The 17,118-nt window shown below is 42.9% G+C and overlaps 1 protein-coding gene across 2 annotated transcripts; it reads right to left on the bottom strand.

Moving 5' to 3' along the window:
• Positions 1-6,795: 6,795 nt before the first annotated feature.
• ciartb (circadian associated repressor of transcription b) lies at positions 6,796-15,662 on the bottom strand. 2 transcript variants are annotated; one of them, XM_073471696.1, is made up of 6 exons: positions 15,510-15,662; positions 12,830-13,280; positions 12,382-12,457; positions 11,587-11,665; positions 9,589-9,715; positions 6,796-8,443 (listed from the first exon to the last, which is right to left on the bottom strand). In XM_073471696.1, the coding sequence occupies exons 2-6, from the start codon at positions 13,238-13,240 to the stop codon at positions 8,051-8,053; spliced, it is 1,086 nt and encodes a 361-aa protein (XP_073327797.1). In that variant the 5' UTR covers positions 13,241-13,280; positions 15,510-15,662; the 3' UTR covers positions 6,796-8,050. The 2 variants fall into 2 exon arrangements, with proteins under 2 accessions (XP_073327797.1, XP_073327798.1); XM_073471697.1 differs by having other exon boundaries at positions 7,957-8,443; positions 15,458-15,533.
• Positions 15,663-17,118: the final 1,456 nt, after the last annotated feature.

Raw genomic sequence — 17,118 nt, forward strand, 5'->3', positions numbered from 1 at the left:
GTGTTACGCTTCTTTGTTTGTGCTTTCAAACCCCCAGTGCTTCTTACCAAGCAACCTGCTTCCATGGCACCTGCATGATTACACCCACGGGAGGTGACAGGTGTTGCTCATTAGGATACTGATGACTAGTATAGGCCCCTTTAAGGCAAAGCATGTCATTTGATTGGTTGACCTTTGCATCAAAGTACAGTTGTGTTACGCAGCTAGGATCTGACACAACAAGGGCCACGGATCTATGTGACAGCAATTCCTTCAGGCCTGTATTTTATCATAAGTATTAATAAGTACGGAAAGGTTGTGCTGCATTATCCATTTTTATACATAGTTCATAATGATTTTTGACTGTTCGATCAGTTATTACATATAAAGCCTGTCACACTCTGTTTTAGAGTACAATAAGACGTAATAAGCTTTACTTTTTGTCACTTCAGGCAAAAAATAATATTGTCTTTCAGACAGTTAACAAACACTCTTATATCCTAAGTAAGCTAGTAAAATTAGAACAAGCCGAACTTTGTATGAACTGAGAAAAAAGTAAACAATAAAAAAACACAGTACTTTAAGTAAACTTACAAAACAAGCAAGATTTTATGTCAAATTAGACACAAAAAATTCTTACATGAAAGTAATGCATCTCAAATTGGGTATTCTGTCTCCTGTAATAAATCACACATCCAGTTAATTAATGTATTCTCATGGACTCTACATGATAGAAAAACACTGCATTAAATGTGAACCTTCACATTGAACTCATGTAAAGGAATTAGATGGAAACTGTACGTGTAGTTAAAAATAGTTAAAGCCACTCCTTAAAGCTGCTGTTAGCTTTGTCGTTGTTAAAGCTAACCTCCTGTGTGTTTTGCACTTAGCAGTCCCCTCCCTCCTCTCTACGTCACCACATGACCAGGAGGATCCTGCTCTCTGTGCTCGCAAGCAGACAGGACCGCCTCTTTATGGAGTCCTCTGTCCTGATTGGATAAAGTGGGCAGGGATACCAGAAAATTGGAGTGACACATGAGTTTCTGAACAAACACTCAATAACAGTGATTACTGTTGAAATACAGAGCTATTTAACACTTTTAAAAAAATATATAAATATATCACTTACAGCAGTTTTAAGGCATAACTTTTTTTTTAATCCTGAAAAACGAGAAGGAGCATAAAATAACGTAAACTACAATAAAAACTGAAATAGTAGGTGTGTGTTTTGGAAGATATCCTGTTCCATATTGTGTATGTTTACGCCCAGTGGGACGTGGGGATTCCCAGATGTACATGGCTAAACTGCTTCTTGTTTGTTCTTTCGCTGCACAGTTTGCGTCTTCCAGAAGGATCAAAAGCCCACAAGAATCAGTTCTGCTCCTCTGCTACACGACTAAGTGCAGATAATTAGCCGGGAATGTGCGGACTGTTGTGGTGAAAGGGCTTGATGATGCCTTGCACGCATAATTGGTCTCTGAGGCCCCGATGGTCCACGTCTAGAGAAGCTGCACGCAAATTAACCAGTGAAAAACGGAGCTTGTGTAAGATGTCGAATCAGTGACAGCTGACCACATTGTCAGAGCATACTGAGCGAGTGAATTTCATAATTAATTCAAAAAGTCCATGTCAATATATAGTTGAATTCCTATTAATCCTGAATTAATGAATACACTTGGATTAAATGTTTAATTATCTCGTTCACGACTCCCTCATCATTACTGCTCTGAACATGCTCCATGAAGCATTTGTCGCTCCTATAAATAGTCTTGACAACTGATCATGTATGATTTAGCTTTTACATCGCGTTCAAGCCTTCGTGTCACTTCCCCATTCACCATCCGTGTGAAATATCACCTGCTATCAGAACAAATACCAAAAATCAATCCCGTTGGTAAATCCTACTCAGAATAGCAACATTGCTCTTTGAACATTGTTCTTTCTCTTAAAAGGGCTGAAGGTAACCTATTGGAGACGGCAAAATCAATCCCACTACGCTGAATTGCAGAGGCCACTGTCGGTGGCCATTTGGCTCCGGAGACCAGAACATCCCCACTGCAATATCGGGAAGAAACAGCAGCATCGATCTATCCACATCAATATCATGTTGAATTAAACTATAAATAATAAATAACAAGCTATTAAAATGCATCTGTCTTGTTTCTGTGCACCACAGCTGAGACAATGGCTGACCAGACCTGCCCGCTGTTGATGCAAACTCCCCACAATCTCCCCAGTGAGAAGCAGCGATGGCTGTTTGATCATTTGTGTAACCTGCTCTTCTAATAATTGAGCGGGGGATATTTTGGGTTCACAGGTCTCTTAATTAAAGGTGCTCAGTCCTCTGACAGATGAGATCATTATCTCTGTAGGGTGTGAATGAGTCTGCTGCTGCACAGCTCATGATAACATTATGAGTCTGTTCCACGCTTTGATCAGGTCTGACTGTGTGACTGCAGTCACTGAAACACGCTGCTCCTCTTCCTCCCGCTGCTCTAACAACCTGTGAATTATCGAGTAAGCCGGTGTTTTTCTGTTTTGTTTCGATGCACTCCTCAGCAGAAGTGCAGATGTAATGGATTTGATTTTCCATGTGAATCAGTTGGCCCTTTATTTCATGAATAAAAAAAACCTGAGCACCTGATCATTAAGATTTAGACCTTAATGCTCACTCAAGGATCTGACATTTGAGACTTGGGCTGTAGTGACAGAGTGATTATTAAACTCTGTCTGAGTCTGAGATGCTAGCAGGTAATAATTTGCTGATGGTAAATCAGTTTGGGTTTAGAAATATAATCATGTAATATTTTTGATGACTGTAGTCGCCTTCAAAAACTGGAGGACTGAAGACTGTGTAAGATTTTCTCATAATTGCCCCTCTGCACTCCTTGGCAACTCCATGGGAGCAAACAATAACCTGAACATTGTCTTGGCAAGAAACACATTATACTGTTTTACTGGTGAAGCCAAGGGCGAAACATTCCTCATCAGATTTCCTTGTCTTTGTTTTGGTTGTTGTCACGTTCGGTGGAGATTCATCGTCTGCTTTATGTTTCTGTCACAAGCTCGTCCATGCTTTGCCAGCGGTGCTAACCATGCCTCGTTCATTTAGCCAAGTCACGACCCCTGTTATAACTCCAGGCCGCCCCTAGGGGTTTACTGTTTCATTGCTCTACTGTCTAATGTTTTGGACAATGAAGTTTACTGTTAAGCTGTAAATATCCTGCCTCTGTTATGAACGTATCTTTTTTACACGTGTTCGATTACCACAGTTAAGGCATCATTGCAAGGAAGTGTGTTTATGTATATATTCAGTGTATCAACAAATATCAGCCAATATATCCCCAAAAATCCAGCATCAGTCAGGCACTAATACCAGAACCTGCACATAAATCAGGGTGCCAGAAAGCTGTTCCCACCTAAGCAGAAGGGACGAACGAAAGCGTGGAGGCTAACTTTACTTGCCAAGAGGTTGCATGCGTCAGTAAAGGAGCCACCACCTGTGAGAAAGAGGGTGATGACGATAGTAACCAAGACGTTCTACGTGTGTTTCCGTAGAATAGAGAGAGCATGCATGTGCTGATGTGAGTGAAGCAGATTTGCAGAGGAGAAGCTGCAATTATCTGCCCTTCTTTCACTACCTGCACTGACATGATTAGATCTTTTTATGACATGTAGAGGTTTTGTCTCACTTCTAGTATTTCTTTTTTCATTTATCTCTGATTGGGTAGCTAACTGTTCTGAGTTGAATTCACATTTGCCTCCTGTCTGGATAGACTTGAGAAATGAATTACATAGATACAGCACGTATAAATAACTGCAGCTGAGTGAAGCATCGCCACCTTGGCTCTGATTCAACACCACACCGCCTTGTCATTTCACACTCAGCTGGAGCTCGAATTAAGGCCAATTTACAATGAAAGGGTAGCTGCAGAGAATGAAGCGCTATTTATTATTCCTTCCGGCTTTTTGCAACTGGAACCATGGACCTGTCCTCCCCCCTCCTCCCTTCTTTTTCTCTCCCACTCGCCTTTGAATAGATGCAACAAAAGGCTCACATCTCTGCTTCTCCAGCAATGATTAGTCTTTGTAGTTTTGGCTGAACACTGCATGGACAAAACACTCGGATATCAATCAGTTCTGTAAAGCATAACCTCTGGAGCCTTTAAAATGGAAAGCGGCCGAGCAGTTTGCTCAGCTGTGTGTTAAACTGGATGAGATGTACTAGAATTAGCTGGTGACATCATTGACCGGTTAATTCGGGTACAATTTATACAGATGAACACAAGATTGAGCAAATTAACATCTACTTTAGTATCATTTATGGGGTTTTCTAGCCGTTTTTTCCGTGCAATTTACTTTTTTAGTTTTCCCTTTGGAAATTCATGAATAAAATATTTTGAAAAACACACAAAAATGAGAAGTATCCTTAATAAAAACATTGCTTTCAGAGCATGTCCTTGTGGCCCTTCACGTCCTCGCATTATTGTTTTGTAATGCACCCAAATGAAGTATCTAATCTCCTATTTTTGATTTGTTTGCAATTTCCCTGCACATCACATGTTCCCCAACTGGCAGCCTTTTCACTGCATGTGATTTGATCCAACTCCCTCAGAGAGCTCTCTGAGAAAGGTGCCTTTCTGTTGATGCAGCTCTTCCTCACATTCATAACAACTTCCCTTTTCAGGGCGAGTGCGAGGCAGATCTGTGCCAGCTGTCTTTGGACATGGATGCTGTCAGGTCGTCTGTGCACGTGAGTCCAGACCATTAGCTTTGCCCTGGGAGATGGAATCTGGGGCGGCAACGCTGAAACAATGCAGTCTGGGTAATCGACCCTTCTAATTGCTGCCAATCAACCCTTTTAATCTAGAAAAGGAGACATGTGACTTCAGAGACAGACAGATTTAAAAAGAATGGTGGACTTCTACCATTTTTAATCTTCTTAATTTCCTGACAGATTGTTTTCCAGGCCACGGTACAACCCACACGCTTCTGTTTGAACACACTGTTCTCTTACTGCAACAGAGTAAAATGAGTCTGGCATGAGTTAACTAAAACTGGACCCACAGCAGAGGTATCAGAGCGGTTTTACAAAAATGTTCAAACTCACCGAGGTCGGCTTGAACAAATGAAAGCGACTCCAGAGCAGCATTATGGTGCAAATTTCAAGAATGTGTGTTTCCCCAAATGAGAGTATGAACAAGAGGAATGTTAACCGCAGTGCTAATCTGTAATGTATTTCTGAACATGAACCTTTAGTGCTTCTGTTTGCAGAGCAACAAATAATGGATGACATTCACTTTTACACCTATAGATGGCAGTATGCAGTTTTACATTTGGTAACACAAGCCAGATCCCTTTGAATTGTAGTTGGCAGACTGAACGTCTTGTGCCAGTGCAGGTAGAGTTTACAGTGTACAGAGGGCAGCTCCAGGCAGTGGGAGAAGACAACTGTTTCTGTAGAAAGTGCGTTGAACTGCCAGTAACAGGTAACATGGCACCATTACAGTAATCGGATATGGAGAATTTCCAAATATTTTACCCAAGCAAAGGCGTTCCTGTGATCCATTTACGTCACTGATAATGACAGGCATACATCAATCATTAACTCTATAATTATCATGCCATGCCGTCTGGTTTGTCTGTAGGTACATAAAACAAACACACGCACACGCACATACACATACACCAAAAAAAGCCCCACCTTCCGCACAACAGCAACGCTTTCTGAGAAATGTGAAGTGATACTGAGCTGGTACATTTCACTGCACTTCTGTGAAATGCTGAAAATTCACTTTGTCTGTACAGCAGAGCTGAAGTAGTGAAAATTACATCCTGCTTTACAGACAATAAATCGTATTATTCTGTCAGGAAGTGAGCTCGCTTTGAGGTTTTACCGCTCGACTCACCCTATAATTGGTCTAAGTGTGGTATAAATCAGATAACAACCTTTCTTTGGGGTTCTTTGATGCTTAATTGAGCTAATTTGAGAGTTTAAAAGAGGTTATTTGATGGATTCTTTTTGCTGACATAGTTTCCCTCTTGTGTCTTACTCTTTAGAAAAAAGTATTTTGTTGTTACTGCAAAGAGTTTTTGAATATTCAACCCAACGTAGAGGTGAAAGGGTTGAGTGTAACAATAGAATAAAGAGATATATACTGTATAATAGTGACAGTCAAGGTAGAAAAGCTTTCTTTGAGGAAATTTAAGAGCAAAAAAAATCAATCACCCCCCACTGCTGGTTCTCTGTATTTAAAGATATACTTATTTTCAGGTACATAATTTTATTTTGGGTTACTACTAGAATAGGTTTAAATGCCTTAATGATTTAATGCTCAAAAAACACATCAGTTTTCTCATGCAGTGCTGCAGCACTGTATTCCCCCTCCGTCTGAAATGCTCTGTTTTAGGTCCTGTCTCTTTAAGACCTCCCCTACCAAATAGTGTCTGCTCCGATTGGTCAGCTCACACACGCCTGATCCAGCACTGCTAACGACAACAGTGCTAAATTGATTCTTATGTGACAAACTAGCCGCTATGTATAAATAATGCAAATGTGTGACACGGTGATGTAGTGTGATGTCACGAAGTCACGGAATGACAGGCGAGGCGTTTAAGGAGCAGTGTTTTCTGTGGGAGAGAGGAGCTTCTGTTGGTGTGGGCTTTGACCTCTTTAACTTTCAAGATGTTTTTAAATGCACAAGAAAATATTTAAAACACTGAAGGACAAAACTGAAAAAAGCATCATAGGTCTCCTTTCAGGGAACTTCCACCAGCCTGTAAGAAGAAATTTCAAAATAAAACAATCTGTAGCCATTTTGCATCAAACAAAGATAACCACATTTATTTTGAAAGTATAAAATTCACACTATAAAGGCCACTTTTCAGGGTAAATCGACAACCTTTCTGTAAGATTTACACAGAGAAATACCTTGTCCCTCTCTGCTGGTCTAATCATACTGTCCAGTTCTGTGGCAAAATAAAAGAATTGTTCTACTCCACCACAGAAAGTAGTTGGCAAGATCTGAATAATTTACTTGATACAGGAGAATGGCAGGAGAGTGAGAATTCCTGATTTGTACATCCCACAGAGGAGCAGGTATTCTGAACGGTTCTCTCGCTATTATCAAACCGGCTTACAGGCACAGCTTGACGTTACAGGCACTGTTTGCCTTCTACTGGGAGACTCGAAAAAAGAAATCTTCAGTTGACATTCTTTACAATGGCACCAGTCAGGCCACGAGAGAATCCCCATGGAGAGAGCATCCTCTGTTTGTACAAGCAGAACGACTCGTACTGCAGACCTCGCTGTCAGAGGCCGTTTGGCTCACTGCAGATCTGATGAGGTGTCCACACTTTGTAGCGTTCACATTCCTACTCACTAACTGTGACGTGGTGCCCACTGAGGTAGAACAGTTGTACCAAAAGACTTATTTATAAAGTATACAAATCAGTAACAGTCACATCAATAAACTTAAGAGTGGAGTCATGAAGGGGTTGGGGGGGAGGGTGTGGAGGGGGGGGGGGGGGAGAAAATAACATCACATTTCACCCACATTTTTCAGCACAACAATATGTAGACCACTGACATGTCTGGATATCTGAAATGCTCCCTTCCAGCACAAACTACTCCTGCAATTCTTTCCCTTTCAGGCTTAATGGTGGTTTTCACAGATACTCAAACTGTATTTATTGCATCTACAAGCCAGTGGGAACGATTCAGTTGTGAAATCACTCGCTCCGGTGGTGATCTCGGCATGTGAAATCTATCCTTCCCACTCTCACACACGCTATTCAAGAGTGCAAACGAAAAAACAAAGAAAAGTCAACAGAAGGGAACTAAAGCAGACACGTGTCATGTCAGAGAGGGCACATTCCCATACAGAGAGTACAACATGTTCATCGACACTCTTTCCACGTTGAAGAGGAATCTGTGACGTCCCTTATGAAGGCTCCCGTCTCCCCCGAAGGCTGGAATGGGCTAAGCGAGCTGACTGGCTCCCGGCAGGGTGGGCAAGGCTAAGCTGGGCTGTGCAGTGCTTACAGCTGGACACCCAGCCCTCTGTGTGGACTAGGACCAGCTGCTGTCCATCAAACCACCCGTCCCCTTTGGGGTGATGATGCTTTCTGTCGACTTAAGGAGCCTCTCTAGACAGGGGGCGTTAATTTTACCCGGCGGAGGGCCCCTGGGCACCGAGTCTGTCTTAGTGAGACTGTCTGTGCTGGAGGACACAGCGTTGTCCTGCGTTAGGTCTCTGTCTCTGGGGGCCAGCAGGTGCCTGGGGCCAGCCTGGGCCTGCTCTGCTGTCGGGGAGCAGATGGGTGAAGTGTGGAACCACTTCAGGTTACTGGCGGAGTACGCTCCAGGAGGAGTGAGGTCGGTGACTCTCAGGGGTTTGACGCCGGCTGGAGGGTCACTGATGGTGACAGGGCTCACGGCTGCAGGGGTGGTCAGTGAAGATAGCTGTCGGAAAAGAAGGAAAAATAATGTTAATTAGTTTATTTAGTAGATTATTATTCAGGAACATCGATGATTAACAACAAAATGTTCACTCAAATCTCTTGTTGCATGTGCACCCTTTGTCTGCACCTTTATTTACTTAGAAAATATAAAATACAAGTAGCAGACTCACTCTCCTTCAAGCTCTGTTTTGGTTTCTCACAACTCCTGAGAAAAACATCAGGTTCTTTAGCGGCTAACTGGTCCAAAGTGATTAGCTTGTTGCTAATTAAATCCGTTTGGTGCACTCGCTACACTTAGCTTATCCGAGCTTTATCACTGAAAAAAGCTGATGAGAGCCAAAACAGTAAAGGTTTAGGAGCACAACACCAAAACAATGAGCAACAACTCTTCCAGCCTGCTAACATTTAAGTTTCAAAACACAGGGGGTTTGGGGGAGATAGTATTTAAAATTTATTTGAGGTAAAACACAAACTGAGCACGTGCCCCCTTGAATCAGGTTGTGGGTTTCCAGATTGTGGTGACAGATAGCTGTATAGCCTTAACTTACCCCTGCACAGGGCAAACATAGGCTTATATGATGATTAATTATAATAAAGTTTAAGGAATTGCAGATTACAAAAATACGAGAGAAACCCTGAAAAAATGTCAGGTTTCACATTATAAAAACAGCAGTTCCATCCATTGTTAATATGGAAATACTAATTATGCCAGCTTTAAAGTTAGCCTACTGTAAAGCCTCTGCTAACAGTCTGACCAATGTCAAGTACAAAACAGCTTGGTGACTTAATAAAAAGCCCTGTTTATGGGAGGGTGTGTGTCGAGATTAGCCACAGAAATAAATCCTCCCCAATTAAATGCAAAGGAATGTTCCAGAGTATTCTAACCTTTGTTATCCCCTTAGGGACACTCCTCCAAAATTACCTTTTCTCCTCTGTCATTGTTCTTAGTGAACCTGAGACTGCTGTAACACCTCGGTAAAAATAGCTTTTAATCCTCCGTTCCCTATCCCAGACCTGTGATTAAATAATAATAGTTATTTCCGTCCCTCTTTCTCTGCGTCATCACCATATGTTCTTGGCAGCAGGCCTCGTCTAACTCTTATACAACAGTTCTGTTTTTTTGTTTTTTTTTAAATACAACCTTACCTTCGGTTTCTTGGTAGGAACGGCTTCCTCTGTCTGGGTGGCAGCAAGTTGGTCTTGGAGTTTTACATTAGGGAACCAGCTCTTCAGCATTTCCTCCATTTTAAGAATGATATTCATATATTTCTCCCTGGAAAAAGGCAAAGAAGGAGAGAAAGAAACAAGAGAGAAATGTGAGTCAAACTATCAGGCATGAATGTGAGTAATCAACCAAAAGTCTTGCCAACCTCTTCTTTTGAAATCTTATCTCTATCAATCTCACACAGGAAATACGCAACCTTGAACAGCGAGTGCACGCTTACACTCACTCAGCAAAGCCTGTACTCTGCGTGTGTGTGTGGGGGGGGATTGTCTTAAGAACATTTCTCACATGTTTTGCTCTCACACGTGGCCTGATGTATAATAGTTCTGCTCGCCTCTAAATATAAACACCAAAGCCACAACGGCCTCCAACAGCGTCATTGTGAAAATAAACTGGTTGCGGTGACGCAGTTCTCGTTGGAGGTGGGCAGCGGAGAGATAGAGAGAGAACGAGCTGCGTCCCAATAACTCCCACCCGTCAAAACCAGATGGTGGGTAGGGATTAGCCCGTGTCATATGATCAGCACCTTCCTGCTATACTCCATTCAGAGCATGTTAAATTCATGTGAAAGATTATCCGCAACAGTGACTGCTAAAAAAGTCACTTTGATCCTATCTACCATTGTGTTGCTGCAGGGGCTGCCAGCTGGCAGCACTGAGCAGGCACAGGGAGTGACGGCGGGAGGGGGTGGGGGTGGTTTTTAGTCCACCTTCCAGCCTCTGCCCCGGCTGTCTGCTGGGAGGCTGCCACACCCACTCTTTGTCTCCCACATGAAGGCAGCAGCTGGTGGGTAAGGGCTCCAATTAGTCTGTGCCAAAGTCAGCAGTACTTTATCTTATATCAGTACACCTTAATGCAAGGCCTCAGTGACGGGCTGCTCAGTGAGACATTCAGGTATCAGTGGTGCTGCTTTATATTCAGAAGAAAATGGTCGGCTACGTGCGTGATTTTGTCGTCCAAATAAGCACTAAAATGATTTTTATTGTTTGGTTGGTCATGGTTTTTACATTTCACAGACTAAATGAATTCATCTTTTCATTCAAAATAAAGCATGATTGGCAGATGCAGAACCAAATCCAAATTAATGTGTTAAAAAGGTGCAGCTCCCAGTCCTGACTGCTAGCTGCACAGCTAACTGAGCTAACTAGCTAAGAGCAGCTACAATTAGAGCTTTCTCTGATGATATTCTGTGCCTCTATTTGTTTGGATTATGAATTTGTACATATTGCACCTTTCAAGGAAGCTGAAATTAAAAAAAAAAAATGAAAAACTAGCTAAATTATTTTTTTATTCTACATGTAATTATTTAAATAAATCCTATTCATATTCCTATTGATATCAGGACTTTCAACCATATTGCCTTGTGCTTAAAAATACAAAACCAGATGCTAAAATGCCAGACAAGCGCAGCCAATTTTATGCCATTTTAAGTCGCAAAACAAATGTAAAACATCAAAACGTTTACAAATGATCGTATTACAGCGACTAAGACTTTCTCCTTCAAAGGGGTGATATCATACTCCATTATACCGTCTGGCCAGTGGAGAGCTAATCAAGCACACACAAGTGTGCTGCTCCCACAGTGGAGCCTGATACATTTTTAACAAGATGCCCAGCTATAGTGAGAGCCAGCCATCTCGGCGGTAAATTTATCCTGAGTGTGTGGGGGTAGCAGCAGCTCCTTGCTGAGCAACCTGCTGTGAGCCATGTGTCACGGACATGTTGGAGACCACTTTGACCCACAGACGGCGACCAGCACTGTGTAGTTTGAATGTACTGTAGATGGAGCAACAGAGGTTTTCTGGTTTTCTGTGTTTGTAGCTACAAAAACATCCACAAGAGATATACTGAATCTTATAAGATGATAGAGCTCATTGTTCCGTGCATAACAGCATGTGGGCCACGCTGAGGACACTTACCCCATGCAGGGGTTCTGCAGGACACCCATGATCCTCTGGATCCTGTCCATGGCCACACTCTCCTGGAAACTGCTGAGTCCTGGAAAAGAACAAAGTTGTACCGTAAGCCACATGAACTGTGTTGACTGCAGGGCCGAGTCTGTGAAGCATATGGGTTGTGTGAAATGTGAACAGACTCCCTGCGTCTGTGGTCAGGAAGTGTCGGGTCACACAAGGTCTGGGTTTGACAAAGATCCCAAATTAAGCAGTTTTCAGAACCTGCCTGAACACGGGCCCTCCTGATGCCTATTAGACGACTCATAAACAGTTGCTGTTTTACTGGAGACTGTGGTACAGTACAGTACATTCTCTCTCAGCTCTGCCAAGCTGCTAACATACAAGCAAGTGTGACACGGCTTGTTCTCACTTGGTTAAATATAATATTTAAATGTGTTTTCTAACTCTTAAAGGGCACATTTTAAAACAGTGTCACTCATGAGTGAACCGTCACCCAAAACGAACTCAATTATCATAGATAGACAAACACAAACACACAGGAAATACTTGTGGTTACTTGATAGTCCTACAACAATACATCTTTCAGACATCTTGCTCTCAAATCTCAGGGACACATATTCCATAAAGAGTGGCACGCTGTCTATGAGGCCTATTGTTTTTCTCTGAGACACAAGAGAGAAAGAAACAGAGAGGAAAGAGGTGTAGACTCGACTAAGAAATGGTTGTGTCAAACAGTGTGAATCTACTGAGATTTTCCTGGAGATAAGAGCAGAAAAGGTAACAAAATGACCGACTTACGTTCTCTGTATCTCCCTGAACGAAGGCCATTCAAGATAGATGACAGCGGATGAATGTAGCATTGTAGCTCCATGCACTGAAAATGAAAATAGATACGTCTCAATCAAAACGTGTTTCGAAAACCTGTTGAAAAAGCTGACAGTCGGCTGTTCATTTTTTAAAAAAGGTAAAGGATAAAAGCTGCTCAACGTGATTTATATAGAATGGAAACTCCCCCCTGCGAGTGTGATTTATGATGGACTGATTGTAGTTCTTCAGAAATGCATGACTAATTCTGCTTATACAGTTGTTATTCGGGAGGATCATCTTTACTGGAAACGCCATGCATGAGACAGTCAGTCAAAACCAGCGAGGGGAGTCTATCTAGGTGATAGGGCATGCCCTAGTTTTGCTGCCACTGTCAACCACCTCCTGAGGGAAACAGACATCGGCCCACAGCGGTGCTCACCTTACGGCTGAAAAGTCGGTTCTTCTCTGACACGTTGGAAATGAGCTGCCATTCCCTGCACTCCTCCTCCACGGAGCTGCGAGGTCTCTTCAGTGCTTGCTGAGTGTTTTTGCCATTAGTTTTTTCTCCTTGTTTTCTTTTACACAGTCCAATGGTGCTGTCCCATGTCTCCGTGCAGCCGGGGGGAGATCCTTGACTGGAGGCCTGCCTGACCTCGCTCCAGTCGCTGTCGCCCTCCTTCACCTCGCTGCTCCGGCGGCAGCTGCTGTCAGACGGGCCCAGGTGTGGCGGGCTGCTGGGGGATGGAGGCTGGCTGTGCTTTCTGGTACAGTCAAACTCCTGTTCGCTCTCATTGTCCTCATAGTCACTAGCCAGCCAGTCAATGGAGTTGTCCGAATCTGTAGCAGACATCCTCGGCTGCAGGCTCTAACTAGCACTGACCATCACTGACCTGCCAGACAGAAAGTCATATATTACAATTCGTTATTCAAAGTAGCAGGCAGAACAGTGATAAAGATGAGCTAGGCATTCAAGATATTTAACAGCAAATATATGCAGCAGCAGACACAATGCCCTGCTGAAGTGTCCTTGGGCAAACACCGCAGGTTAGCCTGGATTAAAACCTCCAAGCAGGCATGAATAAACGCAGAGACACAGCAGAGCACTCTGAGCAGATGGTGGCAGTAAGATCACAGTTGTTGAGGCCACAATGACCTGTTTGTTTTGCAGATGCAACACCTGAGCCAGTAAACACGGACTGGCCACCATCAAAAGCAAACACCAAACAGCCTCGTGTCCACACTGACCCAGCCAAGCCCTCAGACCTTTGTCTCTCGCAGTTATCGTCATTATAAATCTCCACGTCGTGACGTCACGCAGGGACACATTTCCTTCATTTTACAGCTTGAGTAATTTTCCCCATTCAGGCTCCATCGGCGGCCCTGCCAGCTGCTACCACCACAGTCATTCATAAACATTGTTAGCTTGTTTACACAAAGGGAGCAGGGGTCTGCCACCATGACGACCAATGCCTCAGACTGCAGACCTCCCATCAGCACAAGTGACACTTGTGTGGGGGGGGGGAAAAGGGATTTTTACAAATGGGAGACTGGCACTGTTTGTTCACAACATGCAGGATAAAAACTCCTCTGACCAAACGCTCTGCGCAGACGCTTAACGGCTTGTGGGACCTCTGCATCTCTCCAACATGTTTCCTCAGCGATTACCAGATAAAAAGGAAGTGAAAGCAGCATTTTCGGGACATTATCTCCTGCTAAATTTGAGGCTAATTGCTGCCTGGCTCTTTGTCTCAGGGATGACCACCCTCCTGATCTTATTGTTACAGGAGGAGGGTGGAGCAGAGGTTTACTGATTTTTCAAGCCCCAACATGATGCAAGTTAAACCAGAATACTCGGATGTTTCCGATCGCAGGTTTTAATATGGCTACTGGGTAGCGGAGGGCACAGCTGACTGATTTTAGTGAAAACAAAACGATGTGCAAGGGAAATGTTTGTGCAGTGGCCAGGCGAATCACCCAGCAGGGGGAACAGCAGCTGTAATAAAATTCATTTTATATCCAAATGTTGGGTGATTTGTCCAAGCTTATATGTACCTGGAGGCTCGCCTGTTTTAATATTCCATCCCAGATGCTCCTTAAACACCACAAGTAAGGTGAAATAAAACTCATTTCCAATTACCAATCTAAAAGTAGTATAAAGTAGGCCTATGTATGACTAAATCTTGATAAAGAAAGTGTCCTTTATGAAGCGTTTGCAGAATATTCCTGTTATATAAATCAGATCGTGTTATACCCAAGCACACATCTCACACAATGACCTTCTCAGTCACTCATGTTTATTTCCATTACAAAACCATATTCCTCATAAAGCTCAAAACGCACGCTGTAAAGTGAGTGCTATGACTCCCTTTTAATATTATAAAAAGAAAACAGCATACACACGCTATAACTTGTCCAAAAATGCACTTGTCCCAGGCCTTTGAACGCACCACACACACACTACATCTGGGCTCTTTCTGCGTTTCAGACAGAAATTGCTGCTGTACAGCTGATAACACCTCCTGCTTCTTGTATGACACACATTTCTCAGATACCAGATAGCCTTTTAGGATCTCCACGTCTCCATCTACCTGTGTAGGTGGGGCACATGAGCAGAGATGCCCTCCACTGCACACACTCTGATTTAAAAATAAATAAATAATAAAATAAAAACGGTGACAAATTACACGAGAGCACTGTACACATCCAGAGACGGACACATCTTAGATAAATATCTAAAAAAAACGCGAGAAAGTGGATGATCCGCTGTGTCAGCCTAAATGCAGGTTTCACATCAGACACAATAGACTTCCTCATCAGTCATAGTAGATGTTGGCAGCGTGCACTGTTACATTATATAAAACCACTTAACAGCAGCAATAATAAGCCTCTCGCTGTCACGCCTTTTATCTGTCATGTCAAATCTATTAAATCCATCATCGCGTTTAAGTGTCTCGTTATTCGCGTCTGCGTCAAAAATTCCTGTGGATGATTTAAAAAAATATATATATACACATATAAGAATAATAAAAACCACCTCACACACACACAAACACACACACACACTCACGTATAATCGCTGATGTGTAGGTTATTGATCAGTGATCGGAGAGGGTGCGTACCTTTCCCAGGATGGAGCGGCTCGGTTTTAAACTCTCCCCGTTTGTTCAGCGGTAAATCCAGCAGGACTCGTCGGGCAGAGAGCAGCTGATGTGTTGGACGTGCGGCGTGTGAGTGTGGAGACGGTACAGCCAGCGATCGGGCCCGTGTTGCTTCTCCCAAGGCAACGTGTCTGGGTGGGCGGGACCGGCGCGGGCCCGCTCTCCCATTCGCTCCCCGCGCGCACCCGACTGACCAATCGGACGCCTCGGTGCGTGCAGCTGCGGCGCGATAGGCGAGGCCGGTTTGCATATGCAAACGAGATGGAAATGACACAAACACGTGGACACGCGGATCGGTTTCATCAGCAGCTGGGCGAAAAGTCAATCCGGGGCTAGTTTTGGTCACTCTGCAGGCATTCTCCCTCATTATATCATCCGGACGGTGATGCCTGACCAGTGGCATGTCGGCGAAGCTGAGCGAGCCTGGTAAAGGCGCAGTCAGCAGTTTTCCCAGGAGCAACTGTGATGGGTCATGTAAGCTGTTTGCTCAAGGACACACAGTTTTTCATAACTTAACGTGTCCAAAAAAAGCACTTGAACACACCACACACACTGGATCTGGACACTTGCAGTGTTTCAGGCAGAAATTGCTGCTCGTGCAACTGATAACACCTTCCTCTTTGCACATCTGCTATTATATGTTTGCTCAAGGACACCTCTGAAGACTATATTTGTGCAGGGGTTGTCTAGACAGGCATTCTCCCCGAGAGTGTATTTAAGAGGAAGAAGTTTTCACATGTTAGTTAAAGAAGCAAACGCACCCTATGAAAAAAAATCCTGATTAGGTCGGCTGTGATGTAACGTGTCGGTGTTATGTAGTCGTGTTTTTGTTACAACAAGAATGTGAGCGGTAGCTTAATGTTACAGTTGTTTTTACACACTTTGTGGTAAGTTAGTACACAAAAAGATAAGAGACATCTTAAAGGGGCACTATGTAGGTTTGGAAAACAAAATCCAAACTCTCACTTTTATATTTACAATATAAATAAGTTATAAACAAGCTGTTCTCGGAGGAAAAAAAGGTCCAGAACACTTTTTGAAGCTAGAAAGGTGGCAGGGTCCGCCACATATAAACAAAGTAAAACAGTATGAAATTGTGTTGTCCTTTAAGGTCAGTTTGTTTATTCAGTCATGAAGTGTTGATTTAGTTTGTTTAGGTAGAAAAAGTCAGTAAATCAAGATCACATAGAGCACCTTTAAACTAAAATATGATTAAGAGCTATTTAACCACTGAATGCACATGACCCGTTACTGAATTCATTGTCTTGATGTAATTAGCTGATGGTTTCAATTAAAAAAAATAATAATACTTTGTTTGTTTTAAATTGTTGTTTGATTTATCTGAAACTTCTCATGCCACTGTCTTGGCCAGGACTCCCTTGTTCTGAATTTCACTTGGAATATTCCTGGTTAAAATATATTTTTCGAAATTTGATGCATTGATATAGACAAAATGTATAAAAAGTTAAAAGAAATGAAAGAAAAGGAAAGTATATTGCTGTGTATTGTAGTGTATTTTGCTTTGGAGGAGTAACACATGTCCCCTGGAGGTTTGTGTTCCTCATATTTA

Source organism: Pagrus major, chromosome 8 (genome assembly GCF_040436345.1).
Source record: "Pagrus major chromosome 8, Pma_NU_1.0".
In the NCBI taxonomy this organism is placed as follows: Eukaryota; Metazoa; Chordata; class Actinopteri; order Spariformes; family Sparidae; genus Pagrus; species Pagrus major.

Bases quoted from the DNA above. Each gene is read 5' to 3' on its own strand.
- ciartb (XM_073471696.1), bottom strand. From the start codon at position 13,240: ATGTCTGCTACAGATTCGGACAACTCCATTGACTGGCTGGCTAGTGAC. The intron at 12,458-12,829 runs GTGAGCACCGCT...TTTCATTTTCAG, and splicing joins ACCGACTTTTCAGCCGTAAG to TGCATGGAGCTACAATGCTA. The intron at 8,444-9,588 runs GTAAGGTTGTAT...CTTTTCCGACAG, and splicing joins TTCCTACCAAGAAACCGAAG to CTATCTTCACTGACCACCCC.